The following is a 14,935-nucleotide window of genomic DNA, read 5'->3' as shown; positions in this document are numbered from 1 at the left end:
CTCTTTAACACCGTCACGGCCTTGTGGTCCTTCTGTAGCTCAGTTGGTAGAGCATGGCGCTTGTAACGCCAGGGTAGTGGGTTCGATCCCCGGGACCACCCATACGTAGAATGTATGCACACATGACTGTAAGTCGCTTTGGATAAAAGCGTCTGCTAAATGGCATATATTATTGCTGAGGATCATTAGCAACAGTTGATAATATAAAAAAAGACATGTAGGCTGATCAAATTGTTATGGAGTGGAGCCGTAACAGTTTAAACACGACACATGGTGCCATACTGGGCTGTGTCATCACACAGTTCCATGGTTAGTGCAGGCAATTGACACCCTATTCTCCCTATTATAATTGTACATGTATCTATGTACACTAATCTTCCAACATTACCATGGGTTAAAGAACTGAAGTCCATATCAATACAGAAACACAACACAATTATTCTGATTTATTAAGAGCAAGTTGATTGACAAAGTCATGAAAAGTTGGAAGAATTTAATAAACCACTTTTGGGCTATGATTAAAAAAGCTCAGTGACCATAGGGTTCTTGGTCACCTCCCTGACCAAGGCCCTTCTCCCCCAATTTCTCAGTTTGGCCGGGAGGCCAGTTCTAGGAAGAGTCTTGGTGGTTCCAAACTTCTTCCATTTCAAAATGATGGGAGGCCACTGTGTTCTTGGGGACCTTTTTTGATACCCTTCCCCAGATCTATGGCTCGCCACAATCCTGTCTCTGAGTTCTATGGACTATTCCTTTCGACCTCGTGGCTTAGTTTTTGCTCTGACATGCGCTGTCAACTGTGGGACCTTATATAGACAGGTATGTGCCTTTCCAAATCATGTCCAATCAATTGAATTTACCACAGGTGGACTCCAATCAAGTTGTAGAAACATCTCAAGGATGATCAATGGAAACAGGATGCACATCTCATAGCAAAGGGTCTGAATACTTATTCAAATGTGATATTTCAGTTTTTTATATATTTGCAAAAATGTGGAAAAAAAACGGTTTTTGCTGTCATTATGAGGTATTGTGTGTAGATTGATGAGGGGGAAGAAAGTGAAACATTGACTTCAATTGAATCACACTACAACGCTGATCTTCGGCGCTACAGATGGAATCAAACCACTACTGTACAGATGTGGACCGGGATAATGAAGAGATTTGAAGTCCGGGAACATTGAAAACAACAGGACAAATACTTTTTTGCACAGGTCACAGCTTGCTTTATTTTTCATCTCAAACCTATGGGATGCACACTGAGAAACTACTCCAGGCTTTGCTACATATTATCTACCAAAATCACAATAGTTCAAAAAGCGTTTTTTTTTGACGACATAAAAAAAAAAAAAAGTAACAGAACAAAACTACACAGAGAAGCTTATCTAAAAATGTATCTAAACATTGCAGAACCAAGAGTTTTAGCAAAGACAGTGATATGCACACTGTTCCCCATAATCTCCACGTCTTGGGTATTTATCCCTAGCTAGGTCCACATATTCATGTTGTGTACAGTATCTGGACTGTTTTCTAAAGCAAAACATAACTGGCAATAAGGCCATTTTTTTTTCTCTTCTCTCCCATTGAATTATTTTTTAAAATGTCATGAAACCTAGCTACAACAATGCACACACAGAAACTAGCATGAATGCATTGGGCTTTATACAGCTTGCCTCAATGACGGAACTATGACATACAGTACAGTACCTTGAAAAGTGTTCAGTTATCAAACCGTCATGATAGAGAATACTTAGCTAGCTTTGCTCAGATAATTCAGGAAATCTATTGTATACGGGTGTTCATGTTCAACTTCCATAGACGTACAAATCGATACTCGCTTTGGGAAAACCTTTTTTATAAGAATGTATTCCAGTATGATTATGCACAGAGTGACATAGAGGAGCCTGGACTTGAATCAGAAACATGTTCCTAGTGTTTATCATTACATGCCTTCCACTACACACAGTCATGACAGTACAGGAGGCCGAGCAGATAACAGGCGCACACATCTGAGAAATGAAGTTTGACTCTTGTTAGTAGCAGCTCAGAAAAACTGACTGAGTGGATTTCAACATTGACTCGTGCCTTTGTACAAACAGTTGTTTGATATCAAATACAAAACAGCAATAACAAGTTTAAAAAAAAAATAGTGATGATAAATAATAAATACATAGAGGGATGAGAACAGAGACAGCCGGGAGAGAAGGGAGATTCAGATACGGGCAGGAAGGCGGGTGTGAGAGTACTCTGAGCCGAGCAAGACACCTGGGAGACAGACACTCCCTGTTAAAAGCTTGGAATGGAGACGGGCAGACGAGGTGGGGTTGGTGGGAGGGTTGTGCAGGCAGACTCAGTGCCCGTCTGTGTTGGGCGGCTTGGCGTCGTGCGGGGCAGCGCCAGCAGGGAGCCAGGGAGAGACGGAGCGAGAGGTGGTCTGCTTGGCCATGCTGTAGTGGCTGATCACCGTATAGAAGCGCCCTCGGGAGTTGGCATCCTGAGCAGTGTAGTAGGCCTCCAGAGAGGCAGGGATGCACCGCTTATGCTGCAGGGGGGAGAGAGGGAGAGAGTGGGGAGGGTTCAATATCATACTCTCCTCATTTACACACCGTTGCACAGCACTAAGGGCTTTTTCTGGTGAATAGTTATTTTTCTTCCTCTGGTGAGTGCAGTGGCTGTGTCTAAATTAGATCTACTTCAGCTACCATGCCTGTAGTCCACAGCAAAAACCTCCAAAGGTGACTGTACAGACAATTAACCAGTGTCGTTGTAACGCTCTGTCCCAAATGAGCACCCTATTTCCTATGCAGTGCACTACTTTTGACCAGGGTATATATGGCTCTAGTCAACAGGAATACACTATATAGGGAATAGGGTGCCATTTGGGCCCACTCACCTTGTATATGAATCCGTCTGGGCAGCTGTGGTCGTAGGTAAACGCCTTGTACACCACCAGGAACACTATGCAGGCCAGGAAGGCCAAGGCCAGGACTATGAGGATAGTGACCTGCGAATGAGAGATTACACACCATTCAATTTAATAGCTGCCGGCGAAGTCAGGTTTCCTGTCAAGGCGGAAGATCTAAAACATCTTAAAGCAAGGTTCTGTTATTTAATAGATTCGATGGAGTTTGACACTATAATATCGGTATATGTTCAAAAGAGCACACAAACAACTACTACCATCATTTGTCTGGTGACATGGTGAGAGAAAACAAGTCAATTTGCAGGATTATAACTCATCATCATTTGTCTCCAGAAATGCCATCTGAGTAGAGGTAGAACGTGTTCATTGCCTGCTATATTAAGCCCAGTGTAGACAAACAGATTCAAATAAACACCTTCACTAATTACATTTTTCACAACCCAGCAGCCAAATTGGTCACAAAATGCAGTTGAAGCAGACTGACGCTGGGAAAAAATAGCTCCATAACGACATTCCTAAAAAAGACGATCCAATATGTCAGAATACATTACTTTCAATAGAGTGATCCAAATAAGTACATCTATAGAACTACTTTTTTTGTAGAAATTTGGTGCTTCAAATGTGTATTTCCCTGGTAGACAAGATGATTTTATAGTGGGAGATTAACATATAACAGGACCGATTTTCTCCCTTGTTCCTCCTGAATCTATGATTGGTTAATTAACATTATGCAAATGTGGGTCAAATGATAGCTGAGAGATGTTAGAATGGTTTTGCAATCTGATTACTTTCGAGAGGAGTGCAAGAACGTGTACACACGGCAAGGCTCTACCATAATATGTGGTGGTAGTGCAGTTAAACTCTGGTTTAGTACAGTGTCAAATCAAGGGACCGAATGGCTATTTTCATCCTCACTTCCACAATTAATCATAATGCACCATAAAACCATTTCCCCGTTTCCAATGGCCTCCCTCCATATCGCACACCACGCCACCTCGGCAGGATGCTAGGCTAGGGGATTTACATGTAGGTAGCGTACTGATCAGCAGAGATCAGAGTGATTTGTAAAAAGGGGAGCACAGAGGCTAAATGACTATTGACTTAGGTGTTAATGTGAGGACACATGTTTGGTTCTGTCAGAATGTTCATTAAATTACATTTGCTTACTACACACACTGAACATGTGAAATGGCTGCTTAAAGCGTATTAGGGCTTTATGACGTATAAACACATTATTCCAGTACGGGAGTGTTTAAGCATTCAATTGATAGCTTTTAACCTAGATTTGTAGTGTATTGATAAATATTGACAGAAGCGTGTGGTCTATTAATATTAATGATGAACTTTTTACATTATTCATAAACTCAATGAACCCTAAACCTCACAGGATTTGGTTTAATGCCATAACACTAATTTGACATGCGTAGATATTGGATTTTCTTTATCTATCTATATGTCCATATCTACAGTACCAGTCAAAAGTTTGGACACACCTACTCATTCAAGGGTTTTTCTTTATTCTTTACATTGCAGAAAAATAGTGAAGACATCAAAACTATGAAATAACATATACGGAATCATGTAGTAACCAACAAATGTGTTAAACAAATCAAAATATATTTTAGATTATAGATTCTTCAAAGTAGCCATCCTTTTGCCTTGATGACAGCTTTGCACAATCTTGGCATTCTCTCATCCAGCTTAATGAGGTAGTCACCTGGAATGCATGTCAATTAACATGAGGGCTTTGTTAAAAGTTCATTTGTGGAATGTCTTTCCTTCTTAATGCGTTTTGAGCCAATCAGTTGTGTTGTGACAAGGTAACGGTGGTATACAGAAGATATAGCCCTATTTGGTTACAAAAAAACATGTCCATATTATGGCAAGAACAGCTCAAATAAGCAAAGAGAAACAACAGTCCATCATTACTTTAAGACATGAATGTCAGTCAAACCGGAAAATGTCAAGAACTTTGAAAGTTTCTTCATGTGCAGTCGCAAAAACCATCATGATGAAACTGGCTCTCATGAGGACCGCCACAGGAAAGGAAGATCCAGAGTTACCTCTTCTGCAGAGGACACGTTCATTAGGATTACCAGCCTCAGAAATACAGCCTAAATAGACGCTTCACAGAGTTCAAGTTACAGACACATCTCAACATCAACTGTTCAGAGGAGACTGCATGAATTCATGGTCGAATTGCTGCAAAGAAACCACTCCTAAAGGACACCAATAAGAAGAGACTTGCTTGGGCTAAGAAACACGAGCAATGAACATTAATTAGACTGGTGGAAATCGGTCCTTTAGTCTGATGAGTCCAAATTTGCGATTTTTGGTTCCAACCGCCGTCTTTGTGAGACGCAGAGTAGGTGAACGTATGATGATCTCTGCATGTGTGGTTCCCACCGTGAAGCATGGAGGAGGAGGTGTGGGGGTGTGGGAATGCTTTGCTGGTGACAGTGTTTGATTTATTTAGAATTCAAGGCACACTTAACAAGCATGGCTACCGCGGCCATCTGCAGCGATACGCCATCCCATCTGGTTGCGCTTAGTGGGACTATCATTTGTCTTTCAACAGGACAATGACCCAACACACCTCCAAGCGGTGTTAGGGCTATTTGACCAAGAAGGAAAGTGATGGAGTGCTGCATCAGATGACCTGGCCTCCACAATCACCCGATCTCAACCCAATTGAAATGGTTTGAGATGAGTTGGACCACAGACTGAAGGAAAAGCAGCCAACAAGTGCTCAGCATATGTGGGAACTCCTTCTAGACTGTTGGAAAAGCATTCCAGGTGAAGCTGGTTGAGAGAATGTCAAGAGTGTGCAAAGCTGTCATGAAGGCAAAGAGTGGCTACTTTGAAGAATCCTAAATATGAAATAAATGTATGAAATATAACTTTTTTGGTTACTACATGATTCCATATGTCTTCACTATTATCCTACAATGCAGAAAATAGTGAAATAAATAAAAAACCTTGAATGAGTAGGTGTGTCCAAACTTTTGACTGGTATTGTATATCATAATATTTCCATTACCGGTGGCCAGCATTTGTTAAGCCTGTATAAGACTCATCTCACAGCTAGAATACATTTCTATTTAGTTCGTCTCCCTCGTCAGGTATCGCCAATACAATGGTTTGGCTTTGTCACTGTGTCCTTCTAGTCAGAACACTACAGTATATTGAGGGAATGGAACCCTACTATTGAACAGGGAAGTCTGAATCACACAATCTAATATATTCCTCCTCTAGGTGAGGATACGTTGGCTAATTTCCACCACATCAAATGTCCTACAGTAATACAACACCACCCACATGGAAAAATACTATAGTATAAATACTGTAGTAAAACTAGTGTATATACTATAGTAATTACAGTTCCATAACCTGTATGTAAGTAGGACTGTGGTCTAAATTGATAGTTCAGATCTTTTCTGTAACCTGTAGGGAAGACAATATTTGATCTATACTTTGCATATAAGCTTCTTACTTATGGGTGGCACACATTGGGGTGGCAGGGTAGCCTAGTGGTTAGAGCGTTGGACTAGTAATTGGAAGGTTGCAAGTTCAAACCCCTGAGCTGACAAGGTACAAATCTGTCGTTCTGCCCCTGAACAGGCAGTTAACCCACTGTTCCTAGGCTGTCATTGAAAATAAGAATTTGTTCTTAACTGACTTGCTTAGTTAAATAAAGGTAAAAAAAAAAAAAAATTAAAAGGATATATGCAGGGTAGGGTTTATGGACAGGGTATATGCAAATGAAATACTGTAGTATTTACTACAGGTAAAACATTTGGTGTTTTTGCAGACTGTTGTGTTTTTGTGGACATTATTGTACGATCTACTAGTTTTCTTGTGGATAATATTGTAGTATTTACTATAGTATTCCAGAGCAACGGGTTTTGCCTGGGGACCCAAAATTGATAATGACAATTGAGTCGCGACCCAATATTATGGACTGTTATATTGCAGCTATATTTTGTAATGTTGCATTGCAGCTGCCTTCTTGGGCAGGCTTCAATTGCTAAATAGACCGTGTCGCTGTCCAAACACTTAAAAGACACACGCTATCCCCTCAGCCCTCAAATTCAGTGGACACTCTGATGACGTAACATGATGTCTGACGAGTATACACTTGCAGGGCAAGGGGCGAGGGAGGAAGGAATTCATTTGAAATGGACCACCCTTGGCCATAAATTCATCACTCCTTCATTCCGCGATGATTGTGTTTTCAGCCACCGGTAGCTTGTGTTTGCTTTATATGCGCTTCAGTCAATTATGACTGCATGTCTACTTATATTAAATATATAATTACGAATATACGCCTACTGTGTGATAGCTAGCATTATTAATTAGCGAACTAATGTTAGCCTGCCTAGCTGGAACTTCTGAAGGAAAATGTTCTTTCTACAATTTCCAAAAGATAACCAAACAAAAACATGTACTTTTTATGGGACATGCTTGTGCCGTCATGTGCATAAGTAGCACAACTTATTTGCATTTGTTTTTACTTTACACGTGTATGTTGACTTCTGCAATGATGTTGTTTTTAAGGTCTCAGACTTTTCTCAGCGGATGTACAAATGTCGCGAATTGAATTATGGGGAGTTTCAGGCACGGAGCGAATATAATTGTACACTCGCAAAGCTGACTAACAACGAGGGCTGAGGGGCCTTACGTTGCAATCTTCCCTTGTTTGTCTAATCATTTGGACCCGCCCTCCAAGATGGCGACGGTTATTCTCCCAAGGGCATAAGGCGAGGGTAAGTGGACGAGGGTGTGTCTTTTAAGCGTTTCAAATCAAATCAAACTTTATTTGTCACATGCGCCGAATACAACAAGTGTAGACTTTACCGTGAAATGCTTACTTACAAGCCCTTAACCAACAGTGCAGTTCAAGAAGAGTTGAGAAAATATTTACCAAGTAGACTAAAATAAAAAGTAACACAATAAGAATAACAATAATGAGGTTATATACAGGGGGAACCGGTACCAAGTCAGAGTGCGGGGGTACAGGTTAGTTGATATAATTTGTACATGTAGGTGGGTGTGAAGTGACTATGCATAGATAATAAACAGTGAGTAGCAGCAGTGTACAAAAGGGAGGGGGGGGGGTCAATGTAAATTGTCTGGTGGCGATTCTATTAATTGTTCAGCAGTCTTATGGCTTGGGGGTAGAAACTGTTGAGAAGCCTCTTGGTCCTAGACATGGTGCTCCGGTACCGCTTGCCGTGCGGTAGCAGAGAAAACAGTCTAGAACTTGGGTGACTGGAGTCTCTGAGAATTTTATGGGCTTTCCTCTGACACCGCCTATTATATAGGTCCTGGATGGCAGGAGAAATGGAGAAACAAGAAATGTTTGTTTTGTTCGATTACGTCCATATTTATGTCCAAATACCTCCATTTTGTTTGCTCGTTTAGTTCACTATTTCAAAGGCACAATGCGCGAGCGCAAAATCCAGACAAAAAGTCAAAAGAGTTGCATTACAGTTTGTAGAAACATGGCCCCATAGACACTGCATATTGGATAGGCAATCACCTAAATGAAACTACAAACCTCAGATTTCCCACTTCCTGGTTGGATTTGTCTCAGGTTTTCGCCTGCCATATGAGTTCTGTTATACTCACATACATCATTCAAACAGTTTTAGAAACTTCAGAGTGTTTTCTATCAAATACTACAAAGAATATGCATATATAGCATCTGGGACAGAGTAGCAGGCAGTTTACTCTGGGCACGCTTTTCATCCAAACGTGAAAATGCTGCCCCCTATCCCAAACAGGCTAACTAACCTCCAGACAAGCTTCAATGCCACACAACTCTCCTTCTGTGGCCTCCAACTGCTCTTAAACCGATTGCTGCCCGCACCTACCACCCGTCCAGCATCACTACTCTGGACGGTTCTGACTTAGAATATGTGGACAACTACAGAGACCTAGGTGTCTGGCTAGACTGTAAACTCTTCTTCCAGACTCACATTAAGCATCTCTAATCCACAATTAAATCTAGAATCGGCTTCCTATTTCGCAAACAAAGCATCTTTCACTCATGCTGCCAAACATACCCTTATAAAACTGACCATCCTACCGATCCTCGACTTCGGCGATATAATTGACAAAATAGCCTCCAACACTCTACTCAACAAATTGGATGCAGTCTATCACAGTGCCATCCGTTTTGTCACCAAAGCCCCATATACTACCCACCTGTACGCTCTCGTTGGCTGGCCCTTGCATCATACTCGTCGACAAATCCACTGGCTCCAGGTCATCTACAAGTCTTTGCTAGGTAAAGCCCCGCCTTATCTCAGCTCACTGGTCACCATAGCAGCACCCACCCGTAGCACTCGCTCCAGCAGGTATATCTCACTGGTCACCCCCAAAGCCAATTCCTCCTTTGACCGCCTTTCTTTCCAGTTCTCTGCTGCCAATGATTGGAACGAACTTTAATAATCACTGAAGGTGGAGACTCATATCTCCCTCACTAGCTTTAAGCACCAGCTGTCAGAGCAGCTCACAGGTCACTGCACCTGTACATAGCCCATCTATAAATAGCCCATCCAACTACCTCATCCCCATACTGTATTTATTTATCTTGCTCCATTGCACCCCAGTATCTCTACTTGCACATTCATCTTCTGCACATCTACCATTCCAGTGTTTAATTGCTATATTGTAATTACTTCGCCACCATGCCCTATTTATTGCCTTACCTCCATTATCTTACCTCATTTGCACACACTGTCTATAGACTTGTTTTCCTACTGTATTATTGACTGTATGTTTCTTTATTCCATGTGTAACTCTGTGTTGTTGTATGTGTCAAACTGCTTTTCTTTATCTTGGCCGGGTCGCAGTTGTAAATGAGAACTTGTTCTCAACTATCCTACCTGGTTAAATAAAGGTGAAATATATATATTTAAATAGAGTTGGTTGAGAGAGGTCTTAGTGCCAGCTTCATTCTGTGGTGTTAAATTGACAGCTAGGAACTATATAAATGAGAACTCTCTTGGTAGATAGTGTGGTCTACAGTTTATCATAAGGTACTCTACCTCAGGCAAGCAATACCTCGAGACTTCTTTAATATTAGACATTGAGCAACAGCTGTTGACAAATAAACACACACACCCCCCACCCCTCGTCTTACCAGAGGTAGCGTCTCTGTTCTGCCAGTGCATGGAAAATCCTGATAGCTCTATGTATCTTCGGTCAGCCATGTCTCGGTATAACATAAGATGTTAGTTTTTTTCTTCACGCAAAAGGTGGGAATCTGGGCCTGTTCTGGTGAAAGCAGGATATCCTTCTCGACGGACTCGTTAAAGGAAAAAGTTTCTTCCAGTCCGCGATAAGTAATCACTGTTATGATGTCCAGAAGTTATTTTCTGTCACAAAAGACGGTAGCAGCAACTTTATGTACACAATAAGTAAAAAATAAGTTACACAAAACGCAAAAAAATGAACAAACAGCACAATTGGTTGGGAGAATGTAAAACATCTGCCATGCTCTTCGGCGCCATCTTCTGGACCGCAGACTCTGTCTCACAACGTACCCAAACCAGCGGTGTGCGTGTGCCATTGTGCGCAAATTTATTTTGTCCCCCCACACAAAACGCATTCAAGACATGCAGGTTAAATTTCAAAACAAACTCTGAACCAATTATATTAATTTGGGGACAGGTCAAAAAGCATTAAACATTTATGGCATTTTAGCTAGCTAGCTTGCAGTTCCTAGTTCATTTGTCTTATTTAGCTAGCTTGCTGTTGATAGCTAATTTATCCTAGGATATAAACATTGAGTTGTTATTTTACCTGAAATGCACAAGGTCCTCTACGCTGACAATTAATCCACCTATAAAACGGTCAACCGAATCGTTTCTAGTCATCTCTCCTCCTTCCGGGCTTTTTCTTCTTTGCACTTTATATGGCGATTGTCATCTCAAGTTACCACGACGACCGACCAAACTCAGTTCATCTTCCAATCACCCACGTGGGTATAACCAATGAGGAGATGGCACATGGGTACCTGCTTCTATAAACCAATGAGGAGATGGGAGAGGCAAAATTTGCACCGCATTCAGCATCACAAATAGAACCGACTTCTATTTTAGCCCGTGGCAACGCAGACGCTCGCGAGCAGTGTGGGTGCAATAATTGAGTAACATACATGTTTAAATTTGTTTTGCGAATCGAGTGGTGTGGTCAGCATGTCTATGGGCTACTATTATGGTATTATAAAGAAAGTCATTACACAGCCATATTAACAGAGAAAACATTTATTATCAATTCAGGAGAATAAGCCATTTAATTAGGCGACCAGTTCAGGAGTGGGTGTAATTAATGATCAGATTCAGAACATGACATCGAAACCAGTCCAATAATGTTAATGAACAGTAACACATACCAGTGTTTAAAATCGAAGAAAAAAAACAATCATTAGGATTTGGTCATCATAATTACCATATGAATAGCTTCACAACCTTGAATTAGGTGTATATTTTTAACTAGTTCAATAAAATGTCATATGAATGTCAGAATTAATTAACAATAACAATTAACATACTGAACAATAACTAATGTATCTGTTTAGTTATTGCGTGTGTGTGTGGCCTATCAGTGGGAATCCTGGGGGTGTTTCTTCAGTTTGATAAGTTTATTGATGTCTGGGGTGATGGTTGACAGGGCAACTCGGAGGTCATGCTGGCTGTCCAGTTTGTTTCTGCTTTCCGTTTTCAGCACGGCCATAGCAGAGAAGCCACTTTCAGAGATAGGTAGTCCTAAAGGGTAACATGATTCTTATTGCAGTGTCATTTCCGGGAAGCGCATGCTCAGTCCACGTTCAAATGACAGCTCCACCAGCTGATCGTCTTGCTTGGCAACGTGATGATTCCCATCTCCACTCGTAAGGGGTCCTGTATACAGTCGTCTCCTGTTCTCATCCGGGAAGTATTCACAAAACTTTCCCTTCAGCTTGACAAGATGCTGTTGAACAGTTGTTTTCAGTGTGCCGCTGTGCACTTTGTTGATCAGATTCTCAATCTCGAAATCAGCATCGGGGAAACATGTCAATCCTCCCGTTAGAAATATGATTTCCCCAAATGGTAAGCTTCATCTTGAAGGCATCCACGTTGTCCCTCTGTTCAAATTGACTGTGCCCCCGTCCCTTGCTTTGACACATTGAGCGAATTCAGATTATTTAAAAAAAATCTGCCAGGTAGTCAACCTTCGTGAACTACTCCTCTCAATCGAAATGTTCAGCCCGAGGTGACATGTTTTCCGAAAGAAACATAGCAATCTCCGCTTGAAGTGGGTATGTGTGGGGCGAGAACGTTATTGTTTTGGTCAGTGAGTATGTGCGGCGCGAAAACCCTCTGAGTCCGAAAGTAGCTAGCCATTTCATCACTGTGGACGTTCTGCACGTGCAAAGTCAGCAACAATAAGCCGTACAGCGTACGCACGCCTGTGTGTAGCAGTAACGTTCTGTAAAGTCAGCAACAATAAGCCATACAGCGTACGCACGCCTGTGTGTAGCAGTAACGTTCTGTAAAGTCAGCATCAATAAGCGGTACGGCGGTATCCTTTCAAACTAAATGTTGAGGTGCGGCGGTTACCGTTCAAAATAAAATACATTTTTTATATATATATATATATATATTCTTGCACAATTCTTGCGACCCCTTCAAATCACTGACCCCCCAGTTGAGAATCACTGTTCTAGAGTACACTACAACATTCTATAGTAAGTACTACACATGATCAAGGGATACTACAGTGTGTAGTATACTATACAAGGGGAGGGTCTAATCCTGAATGCTGATGGGTTAAAACCGCATTCCAGTCAGTTTGTATTCCAGAAATTACCACCGGCTAAATCTATGGCATTGAAATGCTTGTTTACTCTGTTCCATCTGACTGCGCAATCCACTGTCTCATCAGCCCAGCCAGGCAATTTATGAACTATAAAAAAAATATATCTTTACATTATCTCACATTTCTTTTAGACTAACATTTAGTTTTCAACAGTGGAGATTTGTAAAACCTTGCTGCATGTCTCTCAGAAATTTGCAACATTGTTTCAATATTCAAATTCGATCACCAGCTGTCCCATAGTAACGAATGTGTCAGGAGTCAGGAGTCGGTATGAGACCGATAAGCAAGCAGCTTTTCTCAGCCAGTCAAAATTATGAATCAGCATCATTTTTATGGATATATACAAAGAACTATCAATAGAAAACATGCAAACGAAACAAAGTGCAGCTAGTTTGCAGTCTTTCCAGCTTCAGTTTGAAGTGATTGTGTTAGCTGTGTTGTTGGCTAGCTCCTCTGAACAACAGTGTCCTGACGAATGAGCACATTTTCTGCGCCAGGCGAAATCACACATCATTAGCTCATTGTTATGGATGTATCCAAATAAATGTCACTAGAAAGCAGCTTAAACAAACGCAAATGCAGCTACTTTGCTGTTAATCTGGCTGCAATGTTTGATGTGACTGTAAATTAGCCGTAGTTGGCTAGCTAGCTAGCAAGCAAGGGATAAGAACGTTGCCAGCCAGTATGGCAATGGAACATTTAGAACGAAAGACTGGGCCGCATCCCTAGATACAGAACAATACTGAACGACTGGGTCGCTTCTCTGGCAACCGAACCGGTATAACGAACGACCAGCCGGGTTGGGTAGCAACCCTAGATTTGTGTCAGGACTATATCTTGTGGAAGGACGAAAAAGTATGAATAAATTAATATGAAATATGAAAATATGTCAATCATTATTTGAATATGTTGGTAACCTGTTGTATAAAAAGGTTGACTTCGTCTCGGGCCTAACAACACCCGTGCCAATATATCCTCCAAACACCAGCTTCTCGGGCATTATCACTTAATTATTCTACAGAATTCTGTAGGAAGTACTGTAGTATTCTTCAGTAAACTGTAGTATTTTTTCGTGTGGTTATTGGCATATGTGTGCTCCACGCTGACACTGGGTTAGTTGAGAATAGGATGACCTCTATTTTGCCTGGACTTGCTTGGACTGTAATGGGGATTACATTGGTGTGCAGTGACAGATGACCCTGTGCCATCAAATTGGCCCATTTGAAGTGCTGGTATTATTTCACTGGGATAGTCAGGGGTCTGGTATCTGTACCGCCATGACACCGTTTGTTTTGATCTGTATTTTGATTAAATACACACGGTTTCATTTTCGAAAGCTTTTTCCCGGCTAGTGGCAATGCCAAAGTGTATTTGTCCTTGTGCCACTTGTGGGGCCTACATGAACATTCCCTTAGCACTTAACTCTTCAATGAGCTCAGGGAGGGACGTCATCAAATGAGGTCAAATTTGCCCCGAAAATTGCAGCTCTAGTCTAGTTAGTGCAGACAGACATAGGCGAGACACTAGACCATCTGCTCGCCTCTCCTATGCCAGCACTGTTTCTCCGCCTGGATGTTAGTTTATTACTCTGCCCTGCTGCTGAGGCTCAAGGTTGATGTTTCTACTGCTGTTGTTGTTGTCGGCGTCATAATCTGACGTCAGTATAATCCATATAGACGGAGGCTCATAATCCCCCAGCAGCAGTGGGATTTATTCACTGGCTAAACATCCCTGGAGTGCAGCAGGGTGGTTGTGGTACGGTGCTACAGTAACAATACAGAGTGGTACAGTACAGAGAGGGTGTGTTCTTCAACTGGCCACGTTGAGGTAACAAAAGACTATCCAAACAGATTAAAGAGTCAGACGTGATTGTGTCGCTCTCCCTGAGCTGAGCCCCACTGCAGATGTCCATACTGTGGATGGCTGGACATCTCAATGACTCCCGTTAACCGCCCACAACAACTGCTTGTTTTAATTTTCTCACTCCCTTCTGTCTATCACCCCTAATCTCCTCTCCCCCACATGTTGTTCAGCAGTTCACTGAATCATCTGTGGCTCTTTGTGTAATAGGTTGCTGTTCAAATCTTGATTTATTGTAGGTTCCGAATGCAGGGGGAAAATGTCAGCATATGTCTGCTATGTTTC

General features: G+C 41.6%; 1 protein-coding gene across 2 annotated transcripts in view; it reads right to left on the bottom strand.

The window, feature by feature from the left end:
• Window positions 1-1,196: 1,196 nt before the first annotated feature.
• Window positions 1,197-14,935, bottom strand: part of LOC118390852 (neuronal vesicle trafficking-associated protein 2) — a 31,973-nt gene continuing 18,234 nt past the window's right edge. For both annotated transcript variants that reach the window (XM_035781549.2, XM_035781548.2), the window contains exons 4-5: window positions 2,891-3,001; window positions 1,197-2,539 (exon numbers count right to left, since the gene is read on the bottom strand). In XM_035781549.2, coding sequence (XP_035637442.1) covers window positions 2,348-2,539; window positions 2,891-3,001 — 303 coding nt within the window. In that variant the 3' untranslated portion in view covers window positions 1,197-2,347. The remainder of the gene's footprint in view (window positions 2,540-2,890; window positions 3,002-14,935) is intronic.

Source organism: Oncorhynchus keta, chromosome 12 (assembly GCF_023373465.1).
Source record: "Oncorhynchus keta strain PuntledgeMale-10-30-2019 chromosome 12, Oket_V2, whole genome shotgun sequence".
NCBI lineage: Eukaryota > Metazoa > Chordata > Actinopteri > Salmoniformes > Salmonidae > Oncorhynchus > Oncorhynchus keta.
The sequence above is the reverse complement of the archived record's forward strand: the minus strand, read 5'-3'. Positions and strand labels throughout refer to the sequence as shown.